This window comes from Microcaecilia unicolor, chromosome 10 (genome assembly GCF_901765095.1).
Source record: "Microcaecilia unicolor chromosome 10, aMicUni1.1, whole genome shotgun sequence".
Taxonomy (NCBI): Eukaryota; Metazoa; Chordata; class Amphibia; order Gymnophiona; family Siphonopidae; genus Microcaecilia; species Microcaecilia unicolor.
The window spans coordinates 38366678-38382405 of NC_044040.1; the positions used below are offsets into that span (position 1 = coordinate 38366678).

General features: G+C 46.9%; 1 protein-coding gene across 1 annotated transcript in view; it reads right to left on the minus strand.

The window, feature by feature from the left end:
* The window catches only part of LRRK2 (leucine rich repeat kinase 2), a 255631-nt gene extending 240282 nt beyond the window's left edge, over positions 1 to 15349 (minus strand). The window contains exons 1-2 of the mRNA XM_030216665.1: positions 15213 to 15349; positions 15019 to 15104 (exon numbers count right to left, since the gene is read on the minus strand). Of these exons, the coding sequence (XP_030072525.1) occupies positions 15019 to 15104; positions 15213 to 15348 (222 nt within the window). The 5' untranslated portion in view covers position 15349. The remainder of the gene's footprint in view (positions 1 to 15018; positions 15105 to 15212) is intronic.
* Between the last annotated feature and the right edge of the window lie 379 nt (positions 15350 to 15728).

The window sequence follows — 15728 nt, forward strand, 5'->3', positions numbered from 1 at the left end:
AAAAAAAAAGGAACAGCAGGGCCTATTGTCTGATCTTCAGCCTTGTCTCTATGTCCGTGTGGACAGTAATATGGCCCAGAGCATCAGTGGCAGGGGATTAGCTAGCTGTTACCTTTTGCAGACTGCGGGCTGGCAGTTCCTGCTCTCTTTCACTATTCTTTTTCTGGCTTGGCTGGCTGGCTGGCTGGCTTCAGCTCCAGATTCTTTGCCATCATTTGCTTTGAGAGTATCATCCATGAGTTTGACCCCTGGTGAGTAGACTGCACTGCGCCTTAGGTACAGGGAGGAGGGTAGTAAAGGAAGCCTGTGGCTGGGAACCCCTTCCTGCAGCATCCTCCTCCTCATCCTCTTAGTGGCTGCAAGTTGTACCGAGCAGCATTTCATACAGCAGGGTTGATGCATGCTCTCAAGTTCCCTTGGTTCTTCTTTCTTTCCTTCTTGTCAGATATGCCGGAGGCTCGGATCAGTGAAAGTCAGATATTTGAGACTGTACTGTAGTTTGAAGTTGAATGAACATAGGGTGACTTATTCAGGGAACATTATCATTACCAAAAACGCATTAATAAATCTTTGAGTCATCCGAAGGAGCTTTATCCAGTTGTGCATTCACTGACTCAGAAGTCGTCTTTGGACATTTGTTCCCCTTTTTCACCTGATATCTGTGGATTCTTTGAAACAAAAATGCAAGAAATAGTGCATTCCTTGCCAGTCTTTGATTTACCAGATGTGTTGGATATAAGATGTCAACAGAAATGGGAGGAGTTTGCTGTAGTGGGTAAGGGTGAAGTACAAGTAAACCTAAGAAAGTGTCAGCCTACTAAGGGTACAATGCATAAAGCTTACCGTGCACTGCATGACCAATAGGCTGATCCAGGGACCTGCTAGCTGCTCTAACGGGCCTGGCCATAACATCTGAAGCGGTCATAAAGGCTGGTCTTTACTGTTTCTTTCACATCTTTGAGTGGTGGGAGGGGATCAGTGACCACTGGAGGAGTTTGGTGGGGGGGATTATGCCTTAATCCCTCCATTGGTCATTTGGGGCATCTTTCTGTGACGTGGAGAGGCAAAACGTCCCGGTGGAGGGGCGGGGAAACCCGTATTATTGAAACAAGATGGACGTCCATCTTTCGTTTCGATAATATGGTCGAGGACGCCCAAATCTGGAAATTTAGGTCGTCCTTAGAGATGGTCGTCCATAGACTTGGTCGTTTCTGATTTTCAGCGATAATGGAAATCAAGGACGCCCATCTCAGAAACGACCAAATGCAAGCCCTTTGGTCGTGGGAGGAGCCCGCATTCATGTTGAAACACATACCAAGAAAAATAGATGGAAAGCGATGGCCACAAATGCTCGTAGTCTAAGCAATAAAGTTCATGACCTTCATGCCCTGATGTTGGAGGCAGACTTAGAAGTTGTTGCAATCACAGAGATGTGGCTCAACGGTTCCCACGAATGGGATGCAAGCATACCAGGCTATAATCTATTTAGGAAGGATAGAGAGGGTCGTAAAGGTGGAGGAGTAGCTCTGTATGTGAGGAATGATATCATGGTGACTGAAATGACAGGGACCTGGGGAAAAGAAGAAGCGATATGGATCACCTTAAAAAGAGAGGATAGAACCTCTGTCCACGTGGGTGTTGTCTACAGACCCCCGACACAATTAGAGGAACTAGATAAGGATCTGATCGCATATATTCAAAAATTAGGAAAGAAAAAAGAGGTTCTGTTGATGGGAGGTTTCAATCTGCCGGATGTAGATTGGAAGGTTCCGTCTGCCAAATCGGAAAGAAGTAGAGAGATCGTGGATGCTTTCCAAAGTGCTCTGCTCAAACAGATGGTGATGGAACCCACGAGGGAGGGAGCGATGCTGGATCTGGTACTCACAAATGGGGATAGTGTATCAAATGTGCGAGTGTGTGCACACCTGGGAGGCAGTGACCATCAAACAGTTTGGTTTGATATAATGGCTGAAGTGGAGGGCGGCCACTCTAAACTCAAAGTCCTGGATTTCAAGTGTGCTGACTTTAGTAAAATGGGGGAATACCTGAGGAAGGAGATGATGGGCTGAGAGGACAAACATGAAGTGGAAGGGCAGTGGTCCAGGCTGAAAGAAGTAATAAATAAGGCCACAGACCTTTATGTAAGGAGAGTAAATAAAAGCAAGAGGAAAAGGAAACCAATATGGTTCTCCAAGCAAGTCGCTGAGAAAATAAAGGCTAAAGAGTTGGCGTTCCAGAAATATAAAAAATCTCAAGAAGAGGAACACGGGGAGGAATACCGGATGAAACGGAAAGAAGCCAAGAGAGAGGTACGTCTGGTGAAGGCGCAAGCGGAAGAACAAATGGCTAGAAATGTAAGGAGGGGCGACAAAAATTTCTTCAGGTATATTAGTGAAAGAAGAATGACTAAAAAGGGAATTGTGAGACTAAAAAATACAGCAAACCGCTATGTAGATAATGATGAAGAAAAAGCCAATTTGCTAAATAGATACTTTTGTTCTGTTTTCACTGAAGAAAATCCTGGAGAAGGACCGCGAGGGACTGGCAAAAGTACACCTGAGAATGGAATGGATATAGCACCGTTCACGGAAGAGAGTGTGTATCAACAACTTGGAAAGCTAAAGGTGGACAAAGCCATGGGACCGGACGGGATCCACCCCAGAATATTGAGGGAGCTCAGAGAGGTCCTGGCGGGTCCTCTTAAAGATTTGTTTAATAAATCCTTGGAGACGGGAGAGGTTCCGAGGGACTGGAGAACGGCGGAGGTGGTACCTCTTCACAAAAGTGGTGATAGGGAAGAAGCTGGTAAGCCTCACTTCGGTTATTGGAAAAGTAATGGAAGCCATGCTGAAGGAAAGGATAGTGAATTTCCTAGAAGCCAACAAGCTGCAAGATCCGAGACAACATGGTTTTACCAGAGGGAAATCGTGCCAAACGAATCTCATTGAATTCTTTGATTGGGTAACTGGAGAACTGAATCATCGACGTGCTATAGATGTAATCTACTTAGATTTTAGCAAAGCTTTTGACACGGTTCCTCACAGGAGGCTCTTAAATAAACTAGCTGGGCTGAAGATAGGTCCCAAAGTGGTGAACTGGATTAAGAACTGGTTGACGGACAGACGACAGAGGGTGGTGGTAAATGGAGTTCACTCGGAGGAGAGAAAGGTGAGTAGTGGAGTGCCTCAGGGATCTGTGCTGGGGCCGATTCTGTTCAATATATTTGTGAGTGACATTGCCGAAGGGTTAGAAGGTAAAGTGTGCCTATTTGCGGATGATACTAAGATTTGCAACAGAGTGGACACCCAGGAGGGAGTGGAAAGCATGAAAAGGGATCTGAGGAAGCTAGAAGAATGGTCTAAGGTTTGGCAATTAAAATTCAATGCAAAGAAATGCAAAGTGAAGCATTTAGGGAGCAGAAACCCACGAGAGACTTATGTGTTAGGCGGTGAGAGTCTGATAGGTACTGAGGGGGAGAGGGATCTTGGGGTGATACTATCCGAGGATCTGAAGGCGACGAAACAGTGTGACAAGGCGGTGGCCGTAGCGAGAAGGTTGCTAGGCTGTATAGAGAGAGGTGTGATCAGCAGAAGAAAGGAAGTGTTGATGCCCCTGTACAAGTCGTTGGGGAGGCCCCACCTGGAGTATTGTGTTCAGTTTTGGAGGCCGTACCTTGCGAAGGATGTTAAAAAAATGGAAGCGGTGCAAAGAAAAGCTACGAGAATGGTATGGGATTTGCGTTCCAAGACGTATGAAGAGAGACTTGCTGACCTGAACATGTATACCCTGGAGGAAAGGAGGAACAGGGGTGATATGATACAGACGTTCAAATATTTGAAAGGTATTAATCCGCAAACGAATCTTTTCAGGAGATGGGAAGGCAGTAAAACGAGAGGACATGAAATGAGATTGAAGGGGGGCAGACTCAGGAAAGATGTCAGGAAATATTGCTGGGCAGACTTGTACGGTCTGTGCCCTGAAAAAGGCAGGTACAAATCAAGGTAAGGTATACACATATGAGTTTATCTTGTTGGGCAGACTGGATGGACCATGCAGGTCTTTTTCTGCCGTCATCTACTATGTTACTATGTATAGTGCACTGGTCCCCCCTGACATGGCAGGACACCAACTGGGCACCCTAGGGGGCACTGCAGTGAACTTCATAAATTGCTCCCAGTTACATAGCTCCCTTACCTTCTGTGCTGAGCCCCCCTAAACCCACTCTCCACAACTGTACATCACTACCATAGCCCTGATGGGGGACCCTAGATGTGGGTACAGTGGGTTTCTGGTGGGTTTTTGAGGGCTCCCATTTACCACCACAAGTGTATGGGGATGGGCTTGGGTCCGCCTGCCTGAAGTGCACTGCACCCACTAAAACTGCTCCAGAGACCTGCATACTGCTGTCATGGACTTGAGTATGACATTTGAGGCTGGCAGAGGCTGGCACAAAATATTTTTAAAGATGTTTTTTGAGGGTGGGAGGGGGTTAGTTAACTCTGGGGGAGTAAGGGGAGGTGATCCCCGATTGTCTCCAGTGGTCATCTGGTCAGTTTGGGCACCTTTTTGCGGCTTGGTCATAAGAAAAACAGGACCAGGTAAAGTTGTCCAAGTGCTAGTCAGGGATGCCCTTTTTTTATCCATTATGGGTCGAGGACAACCATGTGCTAGGCACGCCCAAGTCCCGCCTTTGCTACATCTTCGACACGCCCCCGTAAACTTTGGTCGTCCCCACGACAGAAAGCAGTTGAGGACGCCCAAAATCGACTTTCGATTATGCCGATTTGGGCGACCCTGTGAGGACGCCCATCTTCCGATTTCTGACGAAAGATGGGCGTCCTTCTCTATCGAAAATGGGAAAATTAGGTTCTTACCATGATAATTTTCTTTCCTTTAGTCATAGCAGATGAAGCCATTCAATATGGGTTGTGTCCATCAACCAGGAGGGGGAGATAGAGAGCACTCAACTTTTCACAGTGCCTCATGGCCAGCTAGCTCCACTGTCTCTTCAGTATTTGAAGCTTCCAAAGCAGTATGGCAAATCGCAATGGGAATAACATGAACTTTCCTCACAGTGAACGATGGCCCCTTAACAAGGGCATAAACTGAAAAAAGGAGGGAATGAACTCATCCTCCTGGAGGGAATAAACTCGTCCTCCACTTTGTATAAACGGAGGGAATACTTGCATCCTCCTGGAGGGAATAAACTCATCCTCCCAAAACATGAACTGGAGGGAATGAACTCATCCTCCTATCACTGTAACAAGAATCCTGAAGACTGTTTTCCGACTCCCCAAGGAAGGAATATAACATCAGGAAACAAGAACAGCACCTAAAATCAGAATCACTGCAATACAGACAATCATACAGGGAGGGCTCATGGCTTCATCTGCTATGACTAAAGGAAAGAAAATTATCATGGTAAGAACCTAATTTTCCCTTCCTTGTCATCAAGCAGATGAAGCAATTACGCATGGGATGTAACAAAGCAATCCCTAAATAGGGTGGGAACAAGCCACACCCTGCGCTAGCACCTGTGCTCCAAAACGCGCATCCCTCCTGGCAGCCACATCCAGCCTGTAATGTCGGGCGAAAGAGAGCTTAGAAGCCCATGTTGCAGCACTGCAAATCTCATGAAGAGATAGTGCTCCAGTTTCCACCCAGGAAGAGGAAATCGCTCTTGTGGAATGTGCCTTAAAGGCTTCAGGCGGAGCCCAGCCAGACAGCAGATATGCTGAAAAGATAGCTGCTTTGAGCCAACGGGCAATAGTGGCTTTAGACGCTGAAGACCCTCTGCGAGGACCTGAAAACAGCACAAAAAGATGATCAGAGGTCCTGAAAGAATTTGTAATTCGCAGATACTGCAACAGAGTCCTGCGCACATCCAAAAGGTGCAACTGCCCAAATGAATCTGGAAACTCCTCCTCAACAAAGGAGGGAAGAAAAACAGGCTGGTTTAGGTGAAACGCTGAAACCACCTTAGGCATGAAGGAAGGCACGGTCCGAACCGTGACCCCTGACTCTGAGAATTGCAGAAAAGGGTCTCTACAGGACAGCGCCTAGAGCTCTGACACCCGTCTCGCTTAGGTAATGGCCACTAAAAAGACGGCCTTCAGTGTCAAATCTTTCTCTGAAGCACGCCGAAGCGGTTCAAAGGGAGCCCCCTGAAGGGCCTTCAATACTAACCCCAGGTTCCAAGCTGGACAAGGTGCCCGCACGGGAGGACGGAGCCGAAGCACCCCTCTAAGAAACCGTGCCACATCTGGATGAGCAGCTAAGGACACGCCTTCAACCTTGCCACACAGGAAGGCCAATGCTGCCACTTGCACCCGCAGGGAATTATAGGCCAAGCCTTTGTGTACACCATCCTGCAAAAAGTCCAGAATCGGCGAGACAGGAGCCCGCAACGGAGAAAACGCTCTTGAAACACACCAGACTTCAAACTGGCGCCAAATTCTGGCATAAGCCACGGAAGTGGAGCACTTACGGGCCTGCAGGAGAGTGGAAATTACCTTATTTGAGTAGCCTTTATCTCTCAATTTCGCCCTCTCAATCGCCATGCCATAAGACCAAAGCGGCAGGCGTCCTCCATGGCCACCGGACCCTGTGACAACAGGTGCGGAACCAGAGGTAACGGAAAGGGAGCCTCCAACAGCATCTGTCGGAGGTCCGCATACCAAGGCCTCCTGGGCCAATCCGGGGCGATGAGCACCACTTCTCCTGGATGCAGCCGAATCCGCAGGAGCACTCGCCCTATCAAGGGCCACGGAGGGAACACATACAGCAAGCCCAGGGGCCAGGGTTGAGCCAAGGCATCCAACCCAGCAGAACGAGGATCCCTCCTTCTGCTGAAGAAGCACGGGACTTTGGCATTGGAACTGGTCGCCATAAGATCCATCACTGGCTTGCCTCATTTGGCACATATCTGCAGGAATACATCGTCTGCTAGTTCCCACTCCGCTGGATCGATCTGATGCCTGCTTAGATAGTTGGCTTGCCCGTTGCTCTGACCTGCAATGTGAGCTGCTGACAGGAACTGTAGATGCAGCTCGGCCCAGTGGCAAATTTGTTCGGCCTGCGCGGCTAGAGCTCTGTACTGAGTGCCGCCTTGTCGATTTGTGTAGGCCACTGCTGTCCGACATCACCCGGACAGCCAATCCTTCCAGGGTCACTTGAAAGGCCAGAAGAGCCAGAAACACCGCTTTCAACTCCAGGCAGTTGATAGACCACTCAGACTCGTCGGGCGTCCACAGACCCTGGGCATGCTTCCCCTGGCAATGTGCACCCCAGCCCTTCAGACTGGCATCTGTCACCACTAGGCACCAATCGGGGAGTGCCAGCGGCATTCCCCGCCGCAACATGCTGTCCGAGAGCCACCACTCCATACTGAGGCAGGCCGCAGGGAGCCAAGAAAGTCTGCACTGATAATCCTGAGATACTGGAGACCATCGTTGAAGTAGAGAATACTGTAGAGGTCTCAGGTGCGCACTCGCCCATGGCACCACTTCCAAGGTGGCCGTCATCGATCCCAACAGCTGGACAATGTCCCAAGCTCGCGGGCGGGGCATCCTCAGGAGCAGACAGACCTGATTCTGAAGCTTGCACCGCCTTTGCTCAGGAAGAAACACATAGCCCGAGGTTGTGTCGAACCTGGCCCCCAAATATTCTAGAGATTGCGAGGGGGTCAGGTAACTTTTGGCCATATTGATGACCCAGCCCAGAGATTGAAAGACTGAAACCACTCTGGCTGTAGCTAGATGACTCTCTTTTTCTGAGTCTGCTCGGATAAGCCAGTCGTCTAGGGACGGGTGAACCCGAATACCCTCTCGCCTGAGAAAGGCAGCTACTACCACCATTACCTTGGAGAAGGTTCGGGGAGCTGTGGCGAGGCCAAAAGGCAAGGCCCGAAACTGGAAATGTTTTCCCAACACCGCAAACCACAGAAACTTCTGGTGCGGGGGTCCAAATTGGTATGTGCAAGTAAGCTTCTTTCAGGTCCAGAGACGTGAGAAACTCTCCTGGCTGTACCGCCGCAATGACGGAGCTGCCGCACTCTTAAGGACTTGTTTAGCTCTTTTAAGTCCAGGATCGGGTGAAAAGACCCGCCTTTTCGTGGCACCACAAAGTAAATGGAGTAGCGGGCCTAGACCTTGTTCGGCGGGAGGCACCGGGGTCACAGCCCCTATCTGGCACAGACTGTGCAAAGTCTCCTCTACCGCCGCCCGTTTGGCAGCAGAACCACATCGGGACTCCACAAACACGTCTCTCACCGGGGCATCGAATTCTATTCGGTATCCATCTCTGATCAGGTCCAAGACCCACTGATCTGCGGAGATTTTGGCCCACTCTTCGAAAAAGAGGGAAAGTCTTCCTCCGATGACAGGAAACGAGGAGGGGGCCGGCGCACCATCATTGAGAGGGTCACCCCTGAACCCAAGGCCTTGAACCGGCAGCTGCGGAACGTTTGTCCGAGCGAAAGGAGTTTCTCTGCTGAAAGTGGGCACACAAAGTGAACCCAGCAGCACGCCCCGGGCGGTACCTTCTAGCTTCACGGAAGCAAGGTCTGTAAGAGGAGCGGACCGCCTGACCCTTAGAGGAAGGCTTCGACCTATCTTCGTGCAAGCGCTGAGGTTTGGAATCCCCCAGGCCTTTAACAATGTTTTCCAGCTCCTCATCAAACAGGAGAAGGCCTTGAAAGGGCAACTTCACCAACCTCTGCTTAGAGGCCATGTCCGCCGCCCAATGTCGTAGCCAAAGAGTGCGGCGAGCCGCCACTGCTACAGCCATTTGTTTAGCCGAAGCTCTGACCATATCATAAAGGGCGTCAGCCAAAAAGGACAAGGCCGACTCCATCCGCGGAGCCACTTCAGATAAGGTCTCCGCTCCATCACCGGGCTGTTCCACTGCCTGCTGTAACCAAGCCAGGCAGGCTCTAGCAGCATAACAACTGCATGCAGACGCCCGAACAGTGAGACCTGCCAAATCAAAGGACCGCTTCAGAGCTGAATCAAGCCTGCGGTCTTGAATATCCTTGAGGGCAACACCTCCTTCACCAGGGAGGGTAGTTCTTTGTCACAGCCATGACCAGGGCATCCACTTTAGGCATTGCAAAGCGAGCCAAATGCTCCTCACTCAGAGGGTATAATTGCCCCATAGCCCTGGCAACCTTCAAAGGTCCCTCAGGGTCAGCCCATTGAGCCGAAATAAGCTCTTGGATGGAGTCATGCAAAGGAAAGGCTCGAGCAGGCTTTCTGGTACTAGCCATCCTTGGATTAACAGAGGAGGTTGTGCCACTCTCAGGATCTTCAATCGAGAGGGCTTGTAAGGCATCTGAAATAAGCGCTGACAGCTCCTCGCGGTGGAAAATGCTCACCGCAGACGGATCATCAAGCTCCTGTGGCAATTCTGCACCCGACTCTGGCTCCTCAGCCCAAGAAGTTCTGCCAGACCCCTCAGAATCCTCATAGCCCGACCACGGGGGGGGGGGGGGGGGGGGGGCGCCACACTCAGAAGGGGAATTAGCCCTTCTGCGTTTATCAGAAGGATAAGGAACAGGCAAAGCCAACTTCAAAAGGCCAGGATCCACTGGGGTGGGGGGGGGGCAGGCAAAGGGTCCGAAGATCCCTTGGAAGAGCTCCTTTAAGCATATACACCCTATGCAGCATTAAAACAAAATCAGGGGAGAAACCCGCTCCCTGACCGCCCGGATCCTGCCCAGGGCTATCAGCTCTATTATTACCCTCACTCAGAGGACCCCCCCCCCTCCCCGGATTCAGGGCTCTCCATCGCAACGGAGGCCGCACCATGTGGAAAATCCAAAATGGCGTCCGCTGCCAGCTCAGAGCGCAACAGATCGCTGCTCGCCATGCTCGGGCCGGCTAACTTTTAGCCCTGGACATTTTTGCTTTCTTCCTTTATGGCAAAAAAACGTTCAAGTTCTAGGAACACCCAGATCCCGCCCCCAACAAGCCCCTTTATGATTTGGACACACTGCATATGAACTGCATAGAAAAACATCTTAAAAATGGATTTCAAAAATAGCAATTTGGACATTTTGGCAAAAAAACAAACAAACCCATCTATCATTTTGTGCCGCTTTTTGGACATTTTTCTATTTCAAAAATGAGTCCCAAGGTGTCCTTGGGTCACGATTAATTTTTTGGCTGCTGCGGCAAAGGAGCCAATGGAATACTTGGGGTGAAAACACAGAGAAAGCAGTTCGGACTTTGAGAAATGTCCGATTCTCATGCAATTAAACGTCAATTGTCAGACTTTGACTCTAACTCCTCTGTGAAGAGACAACTAGGGACTTAACAGATGAGGAGCTTGTCTTTCCTGAATGTTTTTTATATTACGCCAATACATAGCGCTCTAGCCATGGTAGAGGTTTTGCCAAAGGAGAACCACATTGTTTCTTCAAAGATTCTCTCCACTAAGCGAGAGTGTAAAGAGTGAGACAACAACGCCTCTTATACAGTGATTTTAAATGACAGGCCAGTGAAGGAGGTGAAGGACAATTATTTTGGCGCCAAGAGAAACAACATGGAGCAGATCCATCTGATCTCTTGATTCCTGCTTCAGCTGTCATTGTGACAGTTTCTGTCAAGGGAAGAGGAGGAGCTGCTTCATTTCAGCTCTGGGAAATCCTCTGTAGTTGGGCACCACTTTGAAGTTGGAGAGGAAGAGGTAAGAACAGGATAGATCATCTGCAAGAGAGCAGGAATCATCACATTAATGGCTGTGTCGTGGAGACAGGCCTTACAAATTACGATGCTTTGAGGTACAGGAAAGAGACATCTGCAAGCTGCAGTAGCATATTGAGGTCTTTGTGCAGGAGAAATAGAATGGCTGTGAGTCCTTTTCAATTTTGTGATCTTTACTGGAGTAATATTTTTATCCCAGGATCTCCTTCTATAAGAGTCCTCTTGAGGCTGCTTATCAAAGGAAGATTTCTTATGCTTCTTTCAAGAATAGTGCTCTTTATGGGATGCTGTTTGATCACTATTTAGGTAATCTTTTGGACTGATACTAATTTTCTTGTGTGCCCTTAGGGACATTTTTGAAGCAGATTTAGAGCACAGCATAACTGGGCTTCCTGTAAAGCATAGCGAAAAGCAGAAAATCTAAATAAAATTCAATGTTGTTGGTTTTAATGGTTCTAATACACTTACGAGAAGGAAAAGAAGAATGACCTGTCCAACCCAGATCGTAGTAAGCTAAAATCTGAGGGGAATAGTGGAATGTGGAAACACCCACGTAAACTCAGAAACTTTTTCTGGAGGTTTCTGAGCACTGGAAAAGCAGACTCACTTGGCTCTGTCAGCCTGGTGATGTCAACACTTGTGTAGCCGTAGCAATCCTGCCTGTCCACGGAGAAAAATAAAGGAGGGCTAAGAAGGAGAAAAATGTGAAGATAGCAAGGGAAGGATAGATGAAAGAGGCTGACCAAAATTCCTTTTTTTTTTTTTTTTTCAATTTCAGCCAAAACTGAATCTGCCACAAAAACTGTATAAAAGCTTTCAGCTGAAGCCAAAACTCATCCCCTGTTTTTGGTCAAAACTAAAACTGAAACCTCAAGTTTGGTTATATGAATGTGAGGGTCACTAGAGATTATCAGAGTTCAATCCCTCTGCTATATCCACAGTATCCAAGACAGAAGGACCACTGGAGATTGTCAAAGACTACATCCCTCTGCTATATCCAAAGTACCCAAACCAGAATATTATCATTTAAATAATGTAATTCAGTGATACCTCGGTTTTCGTCGGTAATCCGTCCAAAAACAATCGGCGAAATCCGAAACCAACGCAAACCGAGGCAATAATTTTGAAAAGTATTTTATAGGGTGGTTTTTTTCACCTTTCACTTTGGATGTCTCTCACAGTCTCCTATAGAGATCCATACCAGCAACCAGCTCCCACCCTAACTGCTTTCTCCAACCAAGGATCTTACCCTGTTGTGTGCTACAGAAGTAGAGGTTAGGGGAGAAAAAGAGAAGGGTCCCCGATGATGTTACTGAATAAAAAAAAAAGTTGCCGTTTTTCCTCAAGGACATCCTTGTAGGGGCAGGAAGAGAGTCTTGGTGCATCAGAGCAGTAGGGTAATCCCTTCTTCCTCCCCTCTCAGAAAGATTTATGTATGAGGCATGAGCTCCCAAAGGAAAAGCCGGATTAATGTTTTCCCTGTCTTCAGAGCACAAGTACAGTATGCACGCTGACGAAATCCGAGGCAACCGACGAAAACCAAGACAAATTTTTTGAAAAAAAAAAAAGACAAAAACTTAAAACAACGATAACTGACATCAACAAAAAGAGGTTTTACTGTACCTTATTTTACCTCCAAGCAAAATTGTCTCCACACACACATGGACCACAGTTAGTTAATGAAAACAAATTAAAACCCATGGTGCTTTTTATAATGGACTAGTAAAAAAAGGCCCGTTTCTGGAGCCAATGAAACGGGCGCTAGCAAGGCTTTCCTGTGCCCCCCCCCCCCCCACCCCTCGTCGATGTGGGTGAATTGCTCCGCCTCCGCCCTCAACGTCATAACATTTGACGCGAGGGCGGGGCCCAGAGACTGTGATTTTCGAGGCTTCAGAGCTTCAAACATACGAACCTTGGCTTCAGTGACGTCAGCAGCCAATAGAACGTTGAGGGTGAGTTTTAAATATATAGATGAGTCTGCTCCAGACAGAAGTGGCAGCTCATAAGTACACAGAGAAGTTAATTCCTAAGGAGCTTCTCATCCCAAATTTACAGACTTAAATTCCTGCTATAATGTTGTATCAAAAGCATTTATTTGAAGCATTCTATCATATAAACTATTGTGCAAAATCACAACTGAAGTACAAATGAAAAAGATGACTACAAAGAGTTGCCTCCCCTTCCCCCCGACAATACCTGGTGGTCTAGTGGTACAGTCAGGGAAGGAGTGGCAGCCAATTTGAGAGCAGAGCCAGACTGGAAAGAAGTACCTGGAGACTGATCCAATAACATCCCTAGACCACCAAGGATTGTAAGATAGGCCCAAGAGAGCCTACAGGTGGTGGCGGTGGGAGGCACTCAGGGGAAGGGGGGGAAGACAAATGGGACAAAGCACAAATTTTCAGCTTCCACCAAAAACACATTTTTGGCCGAAACTGAAAACATGTCTGAAAATTAAAATAACCTTTCAGCTGAAACAAAAACCAGACAAAAAAAGGATTTGGGGCCAGATTTTATGCAATGAGATCCTGTGCTAAAATAGCACAACTTGTGGGATGCAGTTAAGTTGGGTTATTTTTATCACATTAATAACTGCCCTCCAAAATGTCAAAAGGATGAGCTTTAACAGGAAAATAAATAAAAAAGAACCGAGGTAAAGGGCCCAAGTACAGAAAGATTAGAAAAATATTTATCTGTTATACAAAAATGTTGTAAAAGAAAAAAAAAAAAGGAATTTTTTTTAGAAGAATATATTTCAAATTTAAACATGAACACTGAATTACCTATAAAAGTCCATCCTCAAGTCATAAATACAGTAATAATCAGGGGTCCTTTTACAAAGCTGAAGTAAAAATTGGCCTTAGCGCACCCTTATGTGGGTCTTTCCTGTGCGCTAAGGCCATTTTTACCATAGCCATAAAAAAAAGCCTTTTTTCCATTAATGGCTGTGCACTAATGTTGCCAATAGCGTGGGGCCATTTTTGCAAATTACCATAGCAGCATTAACTGCCACCTATTTTGTAGGCATTAAGGGCTCCTGCATTATCCTGCATTATCCATGCATTAACCAGTTACTGTGTTAATGTAGATGCACTAACCGGTTGGTGCAGGAATGCCTACTCTCCGCCCCTGACATACCACCTCAGAAAAATAAAAAATTATTTAGCAGTAGCACGCAACCACCATGTATACATTCAAAAACTACCACATGATGCTGTAGCACATCCCACAATAATCCATGTTTTGCTGCATTAGGTACACACTAGCATCTAATGCAGCTTAGTAAAAGAGCCCCTATGTTAACATCATCCAAGAGCAGAGTTGCTAAACCCAGAACTTTGTAGGATAAAATAAATCACGGCTAGTTTCCTGTTTTGGAACTGGACAGCTAATGAAAGCTATTACATAAGTACATAAGTAATGCCGTACTGGGAAAAGACCAAGGGTCCATCGAGCCCAGCATCCTGTCCACGACAGCGGCCAATCCAGGCCAAGGGCACCTGGCAAGCTTCCCAAACGTACAAACATTCTATACATGTTATTCCTGGAATTTTGGAGTTTTCCAAGTCCGTTTAGTAGCGGTTTATGGACTTGTCCTTTAGGAAACCGTCCAACCCCTTTTTAAACTCTGCTAAGCTAACCGCCTTCACCACTTTCTCCGGCAACGAATTCCAGAGTTTAATTACACGTTGGGTGAAGAAAAATTTTCTCCGATTTGTTTTAAATTTACTACACTGTAGTTTCATCGCATGCCCCCTAGTCCTAGTATTTTTGGAAAGCGTGAAGCTTCACATCCACCTGTTCCACTCCACTCATTATTTTATATACCTCTATCATGTCTCCCCTCAGCCGTCTCTTCTCCAAGCTGTATAGCCCTAGCCTCCTTAGTCTTTCTTCATAGGGAAGTCGTCCCATCCCCGCTATCATTTTAGTCGCCCTTCGCTGCACCTTTTCCAATTCTACTATATCTTTCTTGAGATGCGGCGACCAGAATTGAACACAATACTCAAGGTACGGTCGCACCATGGAGCGATACAACGGCATTATAACATCCTCACACCTGTTTTCCATACCTTTCCTAATAATACCCAACATTCTATTCGCTTTCTTAGCCGCAGCAGCACACTGAGCAGAAGGTTTCAGTGTGTTATCGACAACGACACCCAGATCCCTTTAACGGTAGTTTTGCTCTGCAGATAACTATGCGTAAAACAAATTTCCTGGATCATTTTATTTTTTGTTCCTTCTCGGAATTTTGCCTTGGATATGAACTGTCCGATAAATCCAGCTTAATGGTTTACACGTGCACACTTACCTGTTGCACGCCTGCAACGTTCATATACAATTCCAAAGCTAACAGCAGCGGAAGATGGACATTCATACCCTCAAACAGCTTGGGTGCTGGAACAAAACAGCAAATATAAAGCACAATTATGTCTGCATTGTAAACATACAATACACCATAACACATTTCACAAGACACCGTAAACGTTAAAACCAAGCACCTACCACAATCAGCAAACGTGAGCGCAAACATATCTTCTATAATCTGAATTAAAGTGTCGTTTGGCTTTCCTTCTTGAAAGTTTTTAAGCCTTACAATCAGCTTCTTCAGACTTTCTTCCAATTCTTCATAGCTAGCCATATTTTTCTTATCATTCACAAGTTTTTCAAGTTTACAATTCTTCAGTTACTTCTCTCGCATTCGTAGTCATTGGCTGCAGGAATGCCAGTGATTTGAACTGTATACGTCTAGGAAGCAGCATGACGCAGTAATACCTTATTTCACCCTCCTACAATCTGGCTATCCGTGGTGGTTGTCAGTATACTTTTTTTTTTTTTCTTTCCGCTACTGGTTGTGGTCAAATAGCAGGAAATCAGCAACAAAGGATTTTTTTTTTTCTGTCAGGTCTGGATAGCCAAGCCAAAGACAAGAGATTGGATGAACGGATAGCGCTAAGTTAGCCTGCTTGAGAAATTCTTTCTAATTGGTTGCGCGGCGGAATATTGAATGTTTTCAGTAGC